This window comes from Chelonia mydas, chromosome 3, assembly GCF_015237465.2.
Source record: "Chelonia mydas isolate rCheMyd1 chromosome 3, rCheMyd1.pri.v2, whole genome shotgun sequence".
Classification (NCBI taxonomy): Eukaryota; Metazoa; Chordata; order Testudines; family Cheloniidae; genus Chelonia; species Chelonia mydas.
In genome coordinates, this window is record NC_057851.1 from 87,335,419 (window position 1) to 87,351,538 (window position 16,120).

At 47.6% G+C, this 16,120-nt stretch overlaps 1 protein-coding gene across 4 annotated transcripts in view; it reads right to left on the minus strand.

Annotated features, from left to right (window-relative positions):
* Positions 1 to 16,120, minus strand: part of GOPC (golgi associated PDZ and coiled-coil motif containing) — a 53,694-nt gene that overhangs the window by 9,301 nt on the left and 28,273 nt on the right. For all 4 annotated transcript variants that reach the window (XM_027819167.3, XM_043542844.1, XM_043542843.1 and 1 more), the window contains 2 exons: positions 10,721 to 10,896; positions 9,061 to 9,226 (listed from right to left, as the gene is read on the minus strand). In XM_027819167.3, coding sequence (XP_027674968.2) covers positions 9,061 to 9,226; positions 10,721 to 10,896 — 342 coding nt within the window. The remainder of the gene's footprint in view (positions 1 to 9,060; positions 9,227 to 10,720; positions 10,897 to 16,120) is intronic.

Below are 16,120 nucleotides of genomic sequence, written 5' to 3' on the forward strand. Positions count from 1 at the left end.
TTGCTGTGATAGGAGGTTCAGAATGAGAGGCAACGAAATCGGTGGAATTCTGGTGAGGAACAGATACTATGGTTGTCTGGGCCACGACAAGGCAATCAAAATTACTGTGGCACAATCTGTTCGTACCTTTGTCAGAACTCTGTGGAAAACCGGTATTGGGGGAAAAGCATACATTAAGTGTTGAGCCCATGAGATGAGGAACATTCTCCTAGGGAATGTTTGCCCAACCCCACTCTGGAGCAAAATTCAGGACATTTCTTGTTCTTCACAGTCGCGAAGAGGTCCAGGGTTGGATAGCCCCGAACATGGAATATATTACATATGATCATGTTGTTTAGCTCCCATTCATGATCCCAGGGAAAATGTCTGCTTAATTCATCTGCGGTGGTATTCAGGGCCCCGCGAGGATAGGCGGCTGATATCTGGATGTTGTTCGCGAGGCACCAGTTCCAGAGTTTCATGGCTTCTGTGCAAAGCGAGTGAGATCGAGCCCCTCCCGGCCTGTTGAGATAGAACATGCATGCAGTGTTGTCTGTCATTATCCAAAATGGTTCCAAATGAATGGGAGGAAGTGACGGCAGGCATTGCGTATGGTTCGCAGTTCTAAGATGTTTATGTGTGGGGAGGCTTCGGTGGAAGACCATTGCCTCTGGGCTGTGTGGTGGGACATGTGTGCTCCCCATCCTGTGAGGGATGCATCGGTAGTCATTATGAGTGATGGAGCATCCTGGAGAAAAGGGACTCCTGAGCAGAGGTTGGAAGGAACTGTCCACCATCAGAGGGAGTCTTTGACTCTGAAGGGTAGGGTTAGAGGCTTGTATAGAGGGTGTACATTCGGTCTGTAAACCGTGGGCAATCAAGCTTGGAAGCACCTCATGTATAGGTGTGCATTTTGACCACAAAAATACACGAGGCCATGTGGCCTAATAGTTGCACAAAGTTTTGTAACCAGGAGTTTTATGGTGTTGAAACAATTGAGCAGGAGAGACGCTATTCCTGTTTGGGAATCGAGGTGTGCTCCTATGAACTCCAGTTGTTGGGTAGAAGATAAGGTGGACTTGTTTTTGTGTATTTGTAGGCCAAGGGAAAGGAAGCAAGCGACGGTAAGCTGTGTGGATCGAAGAGCTTCGTCAAGCATTGAGGCTTTGAGGAGACAATCGTCGAGGTAAGGAAATATTATAACCCCGTTTCCTGAGGTGGGCAGTGACCCCAGCTAGGAGTTTGGGCGGTAGGGCGGTAGATAGGCCAAAGGGCAACACTCTGCATTGAAAATGTGTCGAACTGAGGGTAAAATGAAGAAAACGTCTGTGGGCTGGGTGAATAGTCACATGAAAATAGGCGTCCTGTAGGTCGAGGGCTGAAAACCAATCGCCCTGCTCCGGCGCTGGGATTATGGTGGTGAGGGTAACCATTTTGAACTTTTGCTTTTTGATAAATTTGTTTTGCCGCCTGAGGTCAAGGATTGGTTGCCATCCCCCCGTTTTCTTTTCTGTTAAGAAGTAATGGGAATAGAAATACTTCCCTCTGTGTTGTTCGGGCACGATTTCCACTGCCCCCAATTGAAGGAGATCATGTATCTCTTGGAGGAGCAGTTGCTTGTGAGAGGGGTCCCTGAAGAGGGACGGGGAGGGTGGGTGTGTGGGAAGCGGGGAGAGGAAAGGGATGGAATAGCTAACTGTGACGACGTCTAAAGCCCACTTGTCGGTGGTAATATTTCGCCATTGATGGGAGAATGGGCGTAGGTGGTGACCAAAAATAGGGGCAGGCGGTGTAAGCGCTGAAGTAGGAATATTGTTTTCCACACCCTTGACCAAGGCTTCATATTTGCTTGTTGGTTGGATGGGGTTGAGACGCTGCCGAAGAGTTGGGACGGCGGCGTTGGTATCTGGGTCTCTGGAGTTGCTGCTGTTGCTCGTGAGATCTATGGAATTGCTGGGTGTTTGGGGGGTAGCATGGTCGCTGGTAAGGCTGGTATCTATACTGTTGCCTTCTGGTCATAGGGGTTTGATTTCCTAGAGACCAGAGAGTTGCCCTGGAGTCCTTCATGGAGTGGAGTACGTCATTCGTAGTGGAGGCAAATAGTTTGTCACCATCGAAGGGGAGATCCTCAGTGGTACTCTGGACCTCCCGGGGAAAGGAAGAGGACAAGAGCCATGAACCTCGGCACATCACAACTGCTGTAACTTTCCAGTAACTCCTCACTTAAAGTCGTCCCGGTTAATGTTGTTTCGTTGCTGATCAATTAGAGAACATGCTTGTTTAAAGTTGCACAATGCTCCCTTATAACACTTGTTTGGCAGCCGCCTGCTTTGTCCACTGCTTGCAGAAAGAGCAGCCCGTGGGAGCTAGCTGGTGGGGGCTTGGAACCAGGGTGGACTGGCAGTCCCCCTATCAGCGCCCTGCTCCCCTAAGTTCCCTGTGTAGCAGCTCCCCATCAGGCTATCAATTGCCGGGTAGTTCAGCTGTCCCTCCCCCCACTGCCATGTGCTGCTCCTCCCTTCTGCCTTGGAGCTGCTTCCAGGAGCCTCCTGCTTGCTGTGGAGAGATTGGGGGAAGAGGGATGCTAATGTCAGGGTGTGTCCATCCCTGTCTCCCCCGCACTTCTGTACCTTAACTCCACAGAGCAGGGGGGACATGACAGGGCTCAGGACAGAGGGAGCTTGCTGGCAGCAGCTGCTGTCTCAACTTGCTAATCTACTTAAAAAGGCAATGTACTTAGAGTGGGGTTAGCGTACTTCAGCTGTTGGCATCTGATTCAGACGATGAAAATGAACATGTGTCAGTCCGCACTGCTTTGGATTATTATCGAGCAGAACCCGTCATCAGCATGTCCTCTTGAATGGCAGTTGAAGCAGGAAGGGACATATGAATCTTTAGCGCATCTGGCATGTAAATATCTTGTGATGCCAGCTACAACAGTGCCATGAGACTGCCTGTTCTCACTTTCAGGTGATGTAAACAAGAATCGGGCAGCATTATCTCCTGCAAATGTAAACAAACTTGTTTGCCTGAGCGATTGGCTGAAGTAGGACTGAGTGGACTTGTAGGCTCTAAAGTTTTACAGTGTTACATTTTTGAATGCAGTTATTTTTTGTACATAATTCTACATTTGTAAATTTCACTTTCTTGATAAAGAGATTGCACTACAGTATTTGTATGAGGTGAACTGAAAAATACTATTTCTTTTATCATTTTTACAGTGCAAATATTTGTAATAAAAAGCATATAAAAAGTGAGCATTGTACACTTTGTATTGTGTTGTAATTGAAATCAATATATTTGAAAATGTAGAAAACAACCAAAAATATTTAAATAAACGGTATTCTATTATTAATCGCACGATTAATATTTTTAATAGCTTCACAGCCCCTAATAAAGATGGTTTTGACAATCAACATGATTAAGCCCAACATTTTGAAACCTATGTGCCTGAAGTTAGACTCCTAAATCCATAAGTTGGCACCTAAACAGAAGTAGTCTGGTTTTCAGAAGGGCTGAGCACCCATCACTGCCAGGGAAATCAATGGAAGCTGCAGGTGCACAAGATAGAACCACACTTTTATCCACTGTAATATATGTAACACCATAATGATTCAAGATTATATCACCACATACAAGGGAATACAAACTACATCAGAACAAGCATGAAAAAAGACAGTTACCTGTTCCGTAACTGGTGTTCTTCGAGATGTGTTGACTATGTCTATTCCATAGTTGGTGTGCGTGCTCACCATGTGCATCGGTACTGGAAGTTTTTCCCTTAGCAGTACCTGTACGGGGGGAGCACCGCTGCAACCCCTGGAGTGGCGCCTCTATTTTGCGCTATAAGGGGAGCTGCGTACTCCCCCTACCCTCGGTTCCTTCTTGCTGGACAACTCCAACAGAGGGGAAGGAGGGCGGGATGTGGAATAGACATGAGCAACACATCTCGAAGAACACCAGTTACGGAACAGGTAACTGTCTTTTCTTCTTCGAGTGATTGCTCATGTGTATTCCACAGTAGGTGATTCCAAGCTATATCTGTTGGAGGTGGGTAGGAGTTCATGAGTTCCCAGGACGCAGTACCGCCCTGCCGAACCCGGCGTCATCCCTAGCTTGGGAGACGATCGCATAATGCGAAGTAAACATGTCAACTGGCAAGTGGCAGCCCTACAGATGTCTTGGATTGGGACATGGGCTACACATGCAGCTGACGAGGCCTGAGCCCTCGTTGAGTGTGCCCTAAACGATCGGAGGCGGGGGAACCCCTGCAAGATCATAGCATGCGTGTATGCACGAGGTGATCCAGAGAGAAAGGCGCTGGGTGGAAATTGGTTGCCCCTTCACACGCTTGGCCGACGCAACAAAAAGTTGCAAGGATTTCCCCAATGGCTTGGTCCGATCCAGACAGAAAGCCAGCGCCCTACACACATCGAGCGTGTGAAGGCGGTGTTCCTCGTTGGAGGAATGGGGCTTGGGACAGAGCACGGGAAGAAAGATGTCCTGTTCCATATGGATGGCGGAGACCACCTTTGGGAGGAATGCCAGAAGTGGGCGAAGCTGGACTTTATCCCTATGGAAGACTGTATATGGGGCTTCCGAGGTCAAGGCCCTGAGCTCTGAGACACGTCGGGCCGACGTGATTGCTACATGGAAGGCTACCTTCCATGAGAGGTGAGACGAGGAACACGTGGCCAGGGGTTCAAAGGGAGGTCCCGTGAGGCGGGACAACACCAGGTTTAGGTCCCATTGCGGTACAGGGGATCTGGCATACGGGAATGAGCAGTCAAGGCCTCTCAGGAAGCGGGTGGTCGCAGTATGGGAGAAGACCGAGTGCCCTTGTACTGGCGGGTGGAAGGCTGATATGGTCGCCAAGTGTACCCTGACAGAGGTGGGTGCCAGCCCTTGGGTCCTAAGGGACAGGAGGTAGTCGAGGATAAGTTGGAGCGGTGCCAACGATGGGGAGACTCCCTGCCCCTCCTCCCACTTGGAAAATCCGGACCACTTCGCCAGGTACATCCGGCGTGTGGACGGCTTCCTACTCTCTATGAGGACCCACCTGACTTCCTCTGAACACCTCCTCTCCTCCTCGTCTAGCCACTGAGCAGCCACGCTGTCAGGTGGAGAGCGGCCAGACTGAGATGGAGGAGGCAGCCCCCGTCCTGGGAGAGGAGGTCCGGGTGAAGCAGGAACCTCCTCGGAGGGGCCGCCAATAGGTCCAGAAGGGTCCCATACCAGTGTTGGCGGCCCATGCTGGGGCGATAAGGATACATGCTTTGTCCTTTTTTTACTTTTTGCAGCATTTTGCCGATGTGAGGAAATGGTGGGAAAGCACAGAAAAGCTGACCCGACCACTGCAGGAGGAAGGCATCCGAGATCGCACCCCTCTCCAGAGCAGAACCGGGGGTAACACCGGTTCTGGCGGGTTGCGAACAGGTCTACATGGGGAACCGCCCACTCTCGGAAGAGCCGGTGAGTGACCTCTGAGTGGAGCAATCACTTGTACTGGGGGGAGAAAAACCTGCTGAGGCGATCGGCTTGTGTACTGCGGATGCCTGGTAGGTGGAAAGCCCTCAGGGAGATATCGTGGGCTATACAGAACTCCCACAGGCTATGGGCTTCCCGGCAGAGGGCCGAGGAACATGTCCCACCTTGCCTGTTGATGTAGTACATTGCAGCGGTGCTGTCTGACCACCTTGCGGCAAAGGTGCATATTGAAAACAACACTCGCCCTGAGCTCCCTGACATTTATATGGAGGGACAGGTCTGAGGTTGACCACATCCCTTGGATTTGCATGTTCCCTGTGTGAACTTCCCAGCCCAAGTCCCATGCATTGGACACCAGGTCTTATGATGGAGTCACTTCCCGAAAAAGAACCCCTTGCAGCATGTTGCTCGGGTAAGACCACCATTGTAGGGAGGCAACTACCAGGGACGGTACCGTGAGAACCTTGTCCAGCCCGTCCCGGGCCTGGGAGAACTGGGAGGCTAGCCAGAGCTGGAGAGGCCTCATTCAGAGCCTGGCATAGCGGATCACATACGTGCATGTCGCAATGTGCCCCAGGATCTGAAGGCACGCTCTTGTCGTTATCACCGGAAAGGCCGTGACCGAGGCGATGAGATCTTTGAGGGTCTCGAACCTGCTCAGTGGGAGAGAGGCTGTGGCCCTTACGGAGTCCAGTAGTGCCCCTGTGAACTCTATGCGCTGCACCGGAACTAACGTTGATTTGGTCTTGTTCACCACTAGGCCGAGATCGGCGCATGTGGACAGGAGCAGTTCCACATGGGCCCTTACCTGAGACCAAGAGTTGCCCTTGAGAAGCCAATCGTCCAAGTATGGAAAGATCTGCATGCTCTCCCATCTCAGGTGGGCCGCTACCACCACCATGCACTTCATGAAAACCCTGGGCACTGTGGATAGGCCAAATGGGAGGACCGTAAACTGGTAGTGGTCTAGCCCCACCAGGAAATGGAGGAAGCGCCTGTGCCCCTCGAAAATATGGATGTGGAAATACGCGTCCTGAAGATCCAAGGCCGCTTACCAATCTCCCAGGTCCAGGGAGGGGATAATAGAGGCCAGGGACACCATGCGGAACTTGGAGTGACCGGTTGACATCCCGCAGGTCCAGGATGGGCCTGAGACCCCCTTTCACCTTTGGGATCAGGAAATATCGGGCATAGAAGCCCCTGCACCGGAATTCTACTGGTACTCTTTCCACGGCCCCCAGGTGTAGTAGTCGCTCCACCTCCTGCCCTAGGAGGTGGGCATGCTTCGGGTCCCCTGGGCCCACCAGGGACGGGGGGTGGTAGGGCAGGGGTGAACTGAACTGCAACGTGTAGCCCTTGGAAATGGTTTGGAAGACCCATTGGTCTGATGTTATACGGGACCATGCCACCTGGAAGACAGACAATTGGTTGCAGAACACAAACTTTATTAATACGGGGTTTTCCCTGGCAACTGCCCTGGTGCCTCCCTGCAAATAGTCAAAACTGCCTCTTTCCCTGCCTCTTGCCCTTAGAGGGCCCGGGCTGTGGGGCAGAGCGGGACTGTTGCTGAGGCCAGCGCTTTTGGTCTCTTGGCCTCTTGTACAGGGGCTCATATCTGCTCCGCGCAGGTTGAGCTGACGTTTGCGGTTTGGCCTTGTCCTTAGCCGGAGGGACATAGAGGCCCAAGGTCTGCGAAGTGGTACGGGAGTCCTTCATCCCATGCAGCCTGACATCCATCTGCTCTGAAAACAGGGCTTTCTCATCGAACGGCAGGTCCTGCATGAGGGACTGGGCCTCCGCCGATAGCCTGGACAGGAGGAGCCACGAAGCCCTGTGCATAGAGATCGCGGAACCCATCAAGCAAGCTGCTGTATCGGCCGCGTCTGACGTTGCCTGAAGGGCCGCTTTAGCCACCATCGCCCCCTCGTCCACTAGAGCCTTAAAGTCCTTTCTGTCCCGCTCCGGGAGGAGTGGTTCGAACTTTGGCAGGGACTCCCATAGGTTAAAGTCATATCGGCTCAGCAAGGCCTGATGATTGGCCACCCTGAGCTTGAAACTTGATGAGGAATAAAATTTCCTACCAAAGGAGTCCAGTCTCCTGGCATCTTTGTTCTTGGGGGGTGGGTGCGGGCTGGCCCTGTCGCTCCCGGTGGTTCACCGATTCCACCACCAGAGAGTTAGGTGCTGGGTGAGAATAGAGGTACTCGTGGTTCTTGGCCGGCACGAAGTACTTCCTCTCAACCTTCTTGGAAATTGGGGCCAAGGAGGCGGGAGTTTGCCACAAGGTGTTGGAGATGTTGGCTACTCCTTGGTGGAGGGGAAGAGCCACGCGGCCCGGCATCGAGGAAGACCGTACATTAAAGAGGGAGTTGGACGGGCCCTCCATCTCCTCAGCCTGCAGCTAGAGGCTGGACGCCACCCACTTTAGCAGGTCTTGATGCACCTTGAAATCTTCCTGCGGGATAGAGAGGCCGTGTCCATGTTGAGGGCCCGCTGGAAGTGCTGCTCCGATACTCACTTGTCTCGGTGCCTGTGCCCGCTACCGCACGGCGTGGAAAGACTCCTGCCTGGATGGTGTCAAACCGGGTAGTCTGGCTGGTGTCGAGGGTGGCAGAAACGAGCTGCAAGTTGACTGGTCACTGCATGTCGAACAAGGCAGGGAGTGGTCCTCGGAGTGGAAGCTGTGCCATGCCGGGGAGGTCTGACGAGCACCCACAGGGTACCGGCAAGCTCAGAATGTCTCATGTGGCCTTTAGAGCATCCGCTCAGCATGAGTCGGAGGTTTTGGGCCCGGGGAGGGGGGGGATGGGACAGGGACCGAGGGCTGCCCAACAGGGGACCAGCCTCTCCCCTTTCCTTCTCTCAGCGCCGCTGCGAGGTGGAGCCCTTCCCCTGCTTCTTGGAGGGGGAGCGGGGCCGGCTGGTGGAGGGGGCTTTGCTGCGCACCAATGATGCGGTGCCAGGCGCCAAGTCTGCTCGGCGCGCCAGAATTGGGACCAGCGCTGATTCCATAAGGAGAGCGCAATGCCTGATGTCCCTCTCCTTCTTAGTTCGCGGCTTGAAGGACTGGCAGATCTTGCAGCGTTCACTCACCTGAGTTTCGCCCAAGCAGCGGAGACACTCGGCATGCGGATCACTCCCTGGCATGGAATGGCGACAGGAGTCGCACAACTTGAAGCCTTGGGCACGGGGCATGCCCTGAGCCCACTCTAACAACTGAAAACTACTTTCTACGAGCTACTAACACTAGCTAAAGGTACCACTAAGATCAACTGGAAAGGCTGTAGCAGAGCTGGAGCAAGAAGTTCAAACACACCTTCACTGGCGGCAAGAAGGAACTGAAGGTGGGGGGAGTGCGCAGCTCCCCTTATAACACGATATAGAGGCGGTGCTCCCCCCATACAGGTACTGCTAAGGGAAAAACTTCCAGCACCGCTGCACTTGGCGAGCACGCACACCTACTGTGGAATACACATGAGCAATCACTCGAAGAAGAAGGGAGGATTATACATATTATAAAAGCTGTGAAGGACTGGTGGAGAAAATATGGGAAGGCAGGCTCATTAAGATAAGAAATATCAGAGTTCATCTTACATGCCCTGGTGGTGCTTGCATTGGTCGTTTCAGGTCATTACGACCCCGACATGCTCTAATAACAGTTTTGTGACGATGCAGGTGTATTTCTGCTTCTAGCTGGTTCCAAAGTTTATCATGAGCAGGACCCTTCATATCTCGACCTAGTAACTGAATCTGCTGGACCCTACAAAATGAGGAAGAAAAAAAAAAGTGTGTACAATACATCACAACTGAAAATTGAGGTATTCCAATACTCTCAATTTATCTGCTTTAGTGAACTGCAGTGTTGTAACTTGCACCCATGTGCTTGAACCAGCACAACTGCAACAGTGCTGAGCATGTACACACACAGCACTCACTGAAAGTTTCAGGACTGTAGATTGCTGTACATACCTACCTTACAGTATACAGCACAGCTCCTTGAAGCAGGTGCATATGGCTTGTAAGGTGAGGGGTTTTGCTTAAATCAACTGCAAGATTTTCCCTGTCTAGTGAAATCCTCTCTTTCCCTCAACCCCTCCAACTCTGGACCCTGCCTCAGAGGCCCAAACCCCCACTGGAGGCAACCATTTGGGATAGAAACCTCCAACCATTTCCGTGGGTATTGGGCAAGAAACATTGTCTGGCAACAGCTGGAAATGTAGTAACGGCAGAGAAAGAAACTGCCTGGGGTCCCCTGCAATCCAAGAGGCCCAAATTGTTTCGGAAGGCAGCCTTGGAGTACTGTCTCAGTGGATGGACAGTGGGTGAAATCATACCAGAGGGGTACTCTGGCCAGAGGATAATTTAATATCCTTTTAAAATCAAAGAACTGGGAAAATAAAAAATAGACAAGGGGTAAAAAATAAAATGCAAAAAAAAGAACTAACGATTGCTTTGTATAGGGGCAGTTAGGGATAGTTTTAAACATTTTGAAAGATAAAAGGAACTAACAACGTGTCCCTATCATCACTCTCACTACTGATCATCTGTTCAATCCCCTTCCCACACCTTTCACTGGATTTTTGTCTTTTTAGATTTTAAGCTCTTTGAACTAGGGACAGTGTCTTTCTATATGCTTACACAGAGGTAAACAAAATGGGGTCCTGTCCCCGAGTGGAGCCTTTACATTTACCACAATATAAATAAGCTGTGATTTTACATTTAATTTCCCTTTTTATTTTGGAATAAATACTGGTTCTTTAAACATACCTTTGGAATTAGGCTATTATTGAGGTAGTCACCTTAGGACATTCATGGAGCTAAGGAAAACAAATTTTTATTCTATGGGGAGAGATGGAAGGGGTTCTTTTATCTCTCCCTGAAGAACAGACATTTGCTTTTCTTACATGGGGCAGGAACCTGACCTGAAATAGTCAGCTCAAGGCTGAGGCAGAAGTATGCATATTCCTAAAAGATGCTTCCAAGCTGCTGGTTATAGTTAGCAATGGACATAGTGAAAGTCTGGTTTATTTTCAATAGCAGGAGGAACAGAGGACCTAAGGTTAAACATATCCTAATCCTTCCATAATTCTGACTCTCATATACAATTATTTTTTATTATTTGTATTATTGTAGCCCTAGGATTCCAACTCATGGACCCTATTGTACTAGGCACTGTATGAACAGAACAAAAAGATGGTAACTGCCCAAAATAGCAAAATTATCATGGTGTGGACCTGAAATTACTTGTACAAACCTTCCAGCTAGTTCTTTATCTAAGTATTTGGCTGCCAGTCTTGCCCCATAAACCTCTGCCTGAAGCACAGCTATGTGTCGACGCAGTGCCTCGTTTTCCTTCCTCAGTAACTTCACCTCGGCTTCAAGTTGAGCTTCTTTCACCTTTTCTTTCTTGTTGGCTTCAAGCTCTCTCTCCTAAAAAAAAAAAAAAAGAAAGAAAAAGAAAAAAATTGGTTGTTTTTACTTAAGTTATTTCAGGAACAGTGCTAATTTAACATTTCTGCAAGTAAACATGCAATAACTGCAGCATTACATAATGCATTACTCCCTCTAGAAAGTATTGTGGTATTGAAGCTATAGTTCCTTTATTATAAAGACTCTTACAAAAGAGCCATAAAATTGTCTTCCATCGGGATTAACTTTCCTTACATCATAGGATTCTTTTCCTTTAAATAAAAGACATAGAGGAAGGTTTCAAAAGGCATAAATGGCAATTATGTGCTCAACTCTATGGGGCGGAGGGGGCAGGGATAGCTCAGTGGTTTGAGCATGGGCCTGCTAAACCCAGGGTTGTGAGTTCAATCCTTGAGGGGCCATTTACGGATCTGGGGCAAAAACTGGGGATTAATCCTGATTTAAGCAGGGGGTTGGACTAGATGACCTTCTGAGGTCCCTCCCAACCCTGATATTCTATGATTCTATGAAAGTAAGTAGAAGCCAGGCACCTAATTTCTATTTGTGCCTTTGAAAATCTCTCCCCTAAACACCACCAATACTAAAGACGTCTAGACAAAACATTATGTAATATAGTCATCAATTTAAAAAAAAAAATTAAAAATAAAATTAGTTACCACTTCATTAACAAATTAAGTCTTATCATCAAATTATCTGTATGCTATCAAATGTGTGGTAAATTTAAGAGACAGTCAAACAAGGCCTTTAAAATATATGCCAAACGCACATGGGTGACGATATCTATGTGATAATATCTCTGAAAAAAACTGGTTGTAATGCCTTGCTAGGGTTAAGACCTGCCTAGCTTTGGAAATTATTTGGAGTTTAATTTCCAATGTTAGTAATATGCTACACACTATTTTACTACTATTTGTTATTTATATTGCCATAGTACACAGGAGCCGTAGCCATACATTGGGACCCTACTGTGCTAGCACTCGACAAACACAGAACTAAAGTACAGTCCCTGCCCCAAGGAGTTTACAATCTAAGTAGAAGACAAGAGACAACAGATGGATTTAGGCAGATGGGGAAATACAAGGAAACAAGGAGACAATATTGGTCAGGGTGACAGGACTGCTGGTGTACAGACCACTGCCTAACTGTTGTCCAGTTTTTTGTAGGCATCATGGCAAGGGAACTTTGAGGATGTTTATGGGGAGCACTTCCCAAGCTTGTGGTGCAGTATGCAAGAAAGCACACAGTGCTTGTTTGAAAATGTAATAAGTGGGTGATGGAGGCTGGCATCATGGGCCAATCAGAGGTAGATGTCAACAACTCAATACCTAATGAAAGATGATAGGTAGGGTGGGGATTGACTGTGAAGGGCTTTGAAAGTGAGTACAAGCAGCTTATGTTTGATGCAATAGAGAAGGGGAGCCAGTGGAGGGATGCAAAGAGGAAAGTAACACGGTCAAAGCAATGGCCTAAGAAAATGATATTTGCAATGGATGAGTGGGGCAAGATTGTATTGGTCAAGACCAGAGAAAAGGATTTTGCAGTAATTGAGACAAGAGAGGGTGAGAACTTTGGAAAGAGTTTTAACTGTGTTCATTGATACAAAAGGTCGGATCTTAAAGATGTTATGCAGAAAGAATTGGCAAGGTTTAGATATAGCCTGGATGTGAGGACTTAGACAGAGGTCCAACTCAAAGATGACACCCAGATTATGGGCCTGAATGACAGGCAGGTTGTTGATGTAGTCCAGAGTGCTCAAGAGAAGAGGTAGCAGGGTGGGTGGAGATTAGCATCTCTGTTTTAGTCATGTTGAGCTTGAGCTGAAGGGGAGACATCCATGAGGAGATGTCAGAGAGACAGGCCACAATTTTAGCTTGGTCATAAGGAGACAGTCTGGGGTAGAGACAAACATAGTTAAGTAGTAGCATAGAGATGGTAGTGAATTTGTGTTTGCAGATGAGATTACCCAGAGATAAGGTGTAGAGGGAGAAGAGAAGGGTCCAAGTACAGAACCTTGTCAAACCCTACAAAAAGTTAGTGAGTGGATAAGGAGGATTCTCCCACGGACATACTGAAGGAGCAATTAGAGAGGTAAGACGAGAACCAGAAGAGGACAGAGCCACAGAAGCCAAGAGAGGACAAGATTTCAAGAAGAACATAGTCATCTGTGTCAGAGGCAGCTAACAGGTCAAGAAGGATGAGGACAGAGTACTAGTTTTGAGCTGTAGTATTAGAGATTTTGTTGAGTGTGGATACAGTGGTATGCAAGAGGCAGAGCTGGACTGGATAGGGTCTAGGATGGAACTGACAAAGAGAGACCCCAGAAAGATTGTAGACTACAAGCTCAATAAGCATAGTGATAAAGGGAGAAGGGAAATTTGGTAGTAGTTGGAAAAGAAAGTGTGCTCAAGGGTGGGAGAAACTACAGCATATTTGTATTGTAAGGGGAAAGAGCCAGAGACAAGCAGAGGTTAAGCTGAGGAGTAAGGGAGAGGAGATCATGAGATGGGATGTGATGGGGCAAGTAGAAAGGTTAGAGGAAGAGAGCAGATAAGAAAATTCTGTCTCTATGATGAGGGGAAGGAGGCAAGAGTTGTAGGAAGGGAAGGCAAGTTGACGGGAGGGAGAGTGTCATATCATATTTTGTCAAATTTTCTCTTGGATGAAACAGGCAAGATCTTGCGGAGGAAGGGGGAGGGAAGAGTTTAAGGAGTGAGTCAAAGGTGGCAGAAAGGCAGATGGGGTTGCAGGTATGTGATTCAATAAGTCTGAGAACTCAAGCTGTTTAGCAAGAAAGATGGCAAACCTGAAGGAGAAGAGAACAAATCGGTAGTGGAAGAAGTCAGATTGGTCATGGGATTTCCATCAAAGTTGCTCCACTGTGCAAGAGCAGGAAAGGAAGAAACGGATACTGAGGGTGATCCAGGGAAGGGGGCAGAGGGGAAATTTGGAAGAGAGAGAGAGAGAGAGCCCAGTGCTTAATGAAAACTAAGTCAAGCGCACAGCTCTTTTGGTGAGTGGGAGAGTTGAACCAGGACTGCAGGTCAAATGAAGGTTCAAAGGAAAGGAAACACGTAGCTAAGGGGTCAAACAGATCATCAAAATGGAAGTTGAAGTCAACATGGATAAGGCCATGTCTACATTACTGGTTAAATTGGCACTGCTGCAATTGATGCAGCAGTGTCGTTTTAGCAGGACTGGTGAAGACACGCTAAGCTGATGGGAGAATGCTCTCCTGTCAACATCTGTACTCCACCTTCCCGAAAGGTGGAAGCTATCTCAATGGGAGTCGGTCCATAGACACCACACTAAGTCCTAAGTTACGTCGACTTCAGTTACATAACCGAAGTAGTATAACTTAGTGTAGACCAGCCCTAAGTGTGGGAAATTGGGAGAACAGGAAGAGAGAGAGCCTGGACTTGAAATCAGACAGAAAGATTGCATGTCCAAACTGATCCACAAGTGCCAGCCTCACATAGATCACTTATTTCTCTTGAAAGAAAATTACCAACAGCTGAAAATTATGTATAGAGTTCTACATATTCTTACAGCAAAAGAAACTGTTGGTAGTGATACCATTTTCATTCACAGTCAATTAAGATTGGATTTGGGGTAAACGTCCTCAATGGCTCTTCCAAAATATCGTAAATGTGCCTATTGGTGTCTATGGCTTACACAAGCCTGTTAATAAAAACAGCAACAGCATAAAATTAAAAATAACTTGTCTGTCCATTGAGTAAAAAGAACTTTAAAGGTATGTCATTCCCCTAACCTCTGTCTGTCCTTAGATTGTGAATTTCTTGATTCAGGGTATGTCTGTCTGTCTAGAAAACACCTAAGCATATAATGGGCACCAAACATATGGAATTAAAAAATAAAAATAAAAATCACCCCCCCCCCACTACTGTTATAAGTGACACCTAAACTTTACTGAAACATTAAACACAAATATTTTTCTCAGTTTATTTACTTTGGACATTTGACAGCATTCCGTGTATACTTAGTGTCACTGTTTCCTACGCTTGGGCATGTTGTCAGTTTCGACTGCTGTTCATACGGATCTTTCACCCAGCAGGAGAGAGAAATAGCATTGTAAAACAACTTCTTACAGGGGGACTCACGGACAAGTGTTGTACCTGAAACTACTTTTAAAAAAAGTGACTAGACTTCAAGTTGACAGTGTTCCTTTAAGACCACAGGCCCTTATCCTGAAAACTGCTCAACACAAAAGGATTGCTCATCATGCAAAGCCCTAATGAAACCAAAAGGGCCCATGCAAGGGTCCTCACTTGTGGAGCATCTTGCAGGATTGGTGCCTAAATGTGCAACTTTATGCAGAGAATTCAGCAAAAAGACTGAGTTTTCCAGATATGAGGAGATCTACATTATTTAGTACGAAAGAGATTTATTTAATATGAGGCTGCTCCATTTTTAAAACTTAAAAGAGTATCTTATTATCCCGTATTTCTCCATTCCTCATGATTAAAACAATTATGAAAACTCAAATTACTGTACAATGCTCAATCTGAATGCAGAGAAAATATATAATTATCTTTTCCGAGACCCAGAGCACAGATATGGGCTGTAATTTGCTCAACTCTGATTGCTATTATTTTAGAGAATCACTTCAAGATGAAGGCACTTTATGATTACTTACACATAATGAAAAAAATCATAGCAGAAAGGTAGAACAGTAAAAGGTTAGGGTCCACTACATTTACTACTATTTCCTTTGGTAATTTTTTACTGCAATACCTATATAAATTTCACTAAAACGTACATATTTTGTTGTCAGATATTTAAAATACAACTTGATATTAGCATCAATTACACTGGGTTGTAACTATCTGAACATACCCCGTATTGGAATGGTAGGTGAGTGATCTCTTCGTGAAAAGTATTTGCCTATGTGTAACAGGTTGTTTTTGTCTTTTATCATTTTTCAGTGTGAGTTCATTTGAGAGCTTAGTGCTTGTTTGGTGTTACCTGCAGAGGCGGTGCTGGGGCATTTGATGCTCTGGATGAGGTACACAGATCATGATACACATTTATAGGACCCTTGGATCTTGAAAGGTGTGTTGTAGAGCAGTGGGTCTCAGACTAGGGGCGCCACTTGTTCAGGGAAAGCCCCTGGTGGGCCGGGCCGGTTTGTTTACCTGCAGCGTCCGCAGGTTCGGCCGATCGCGGCTCCCACTGGCCACGGTTCGCTGCTCCAGGACAATGGGGG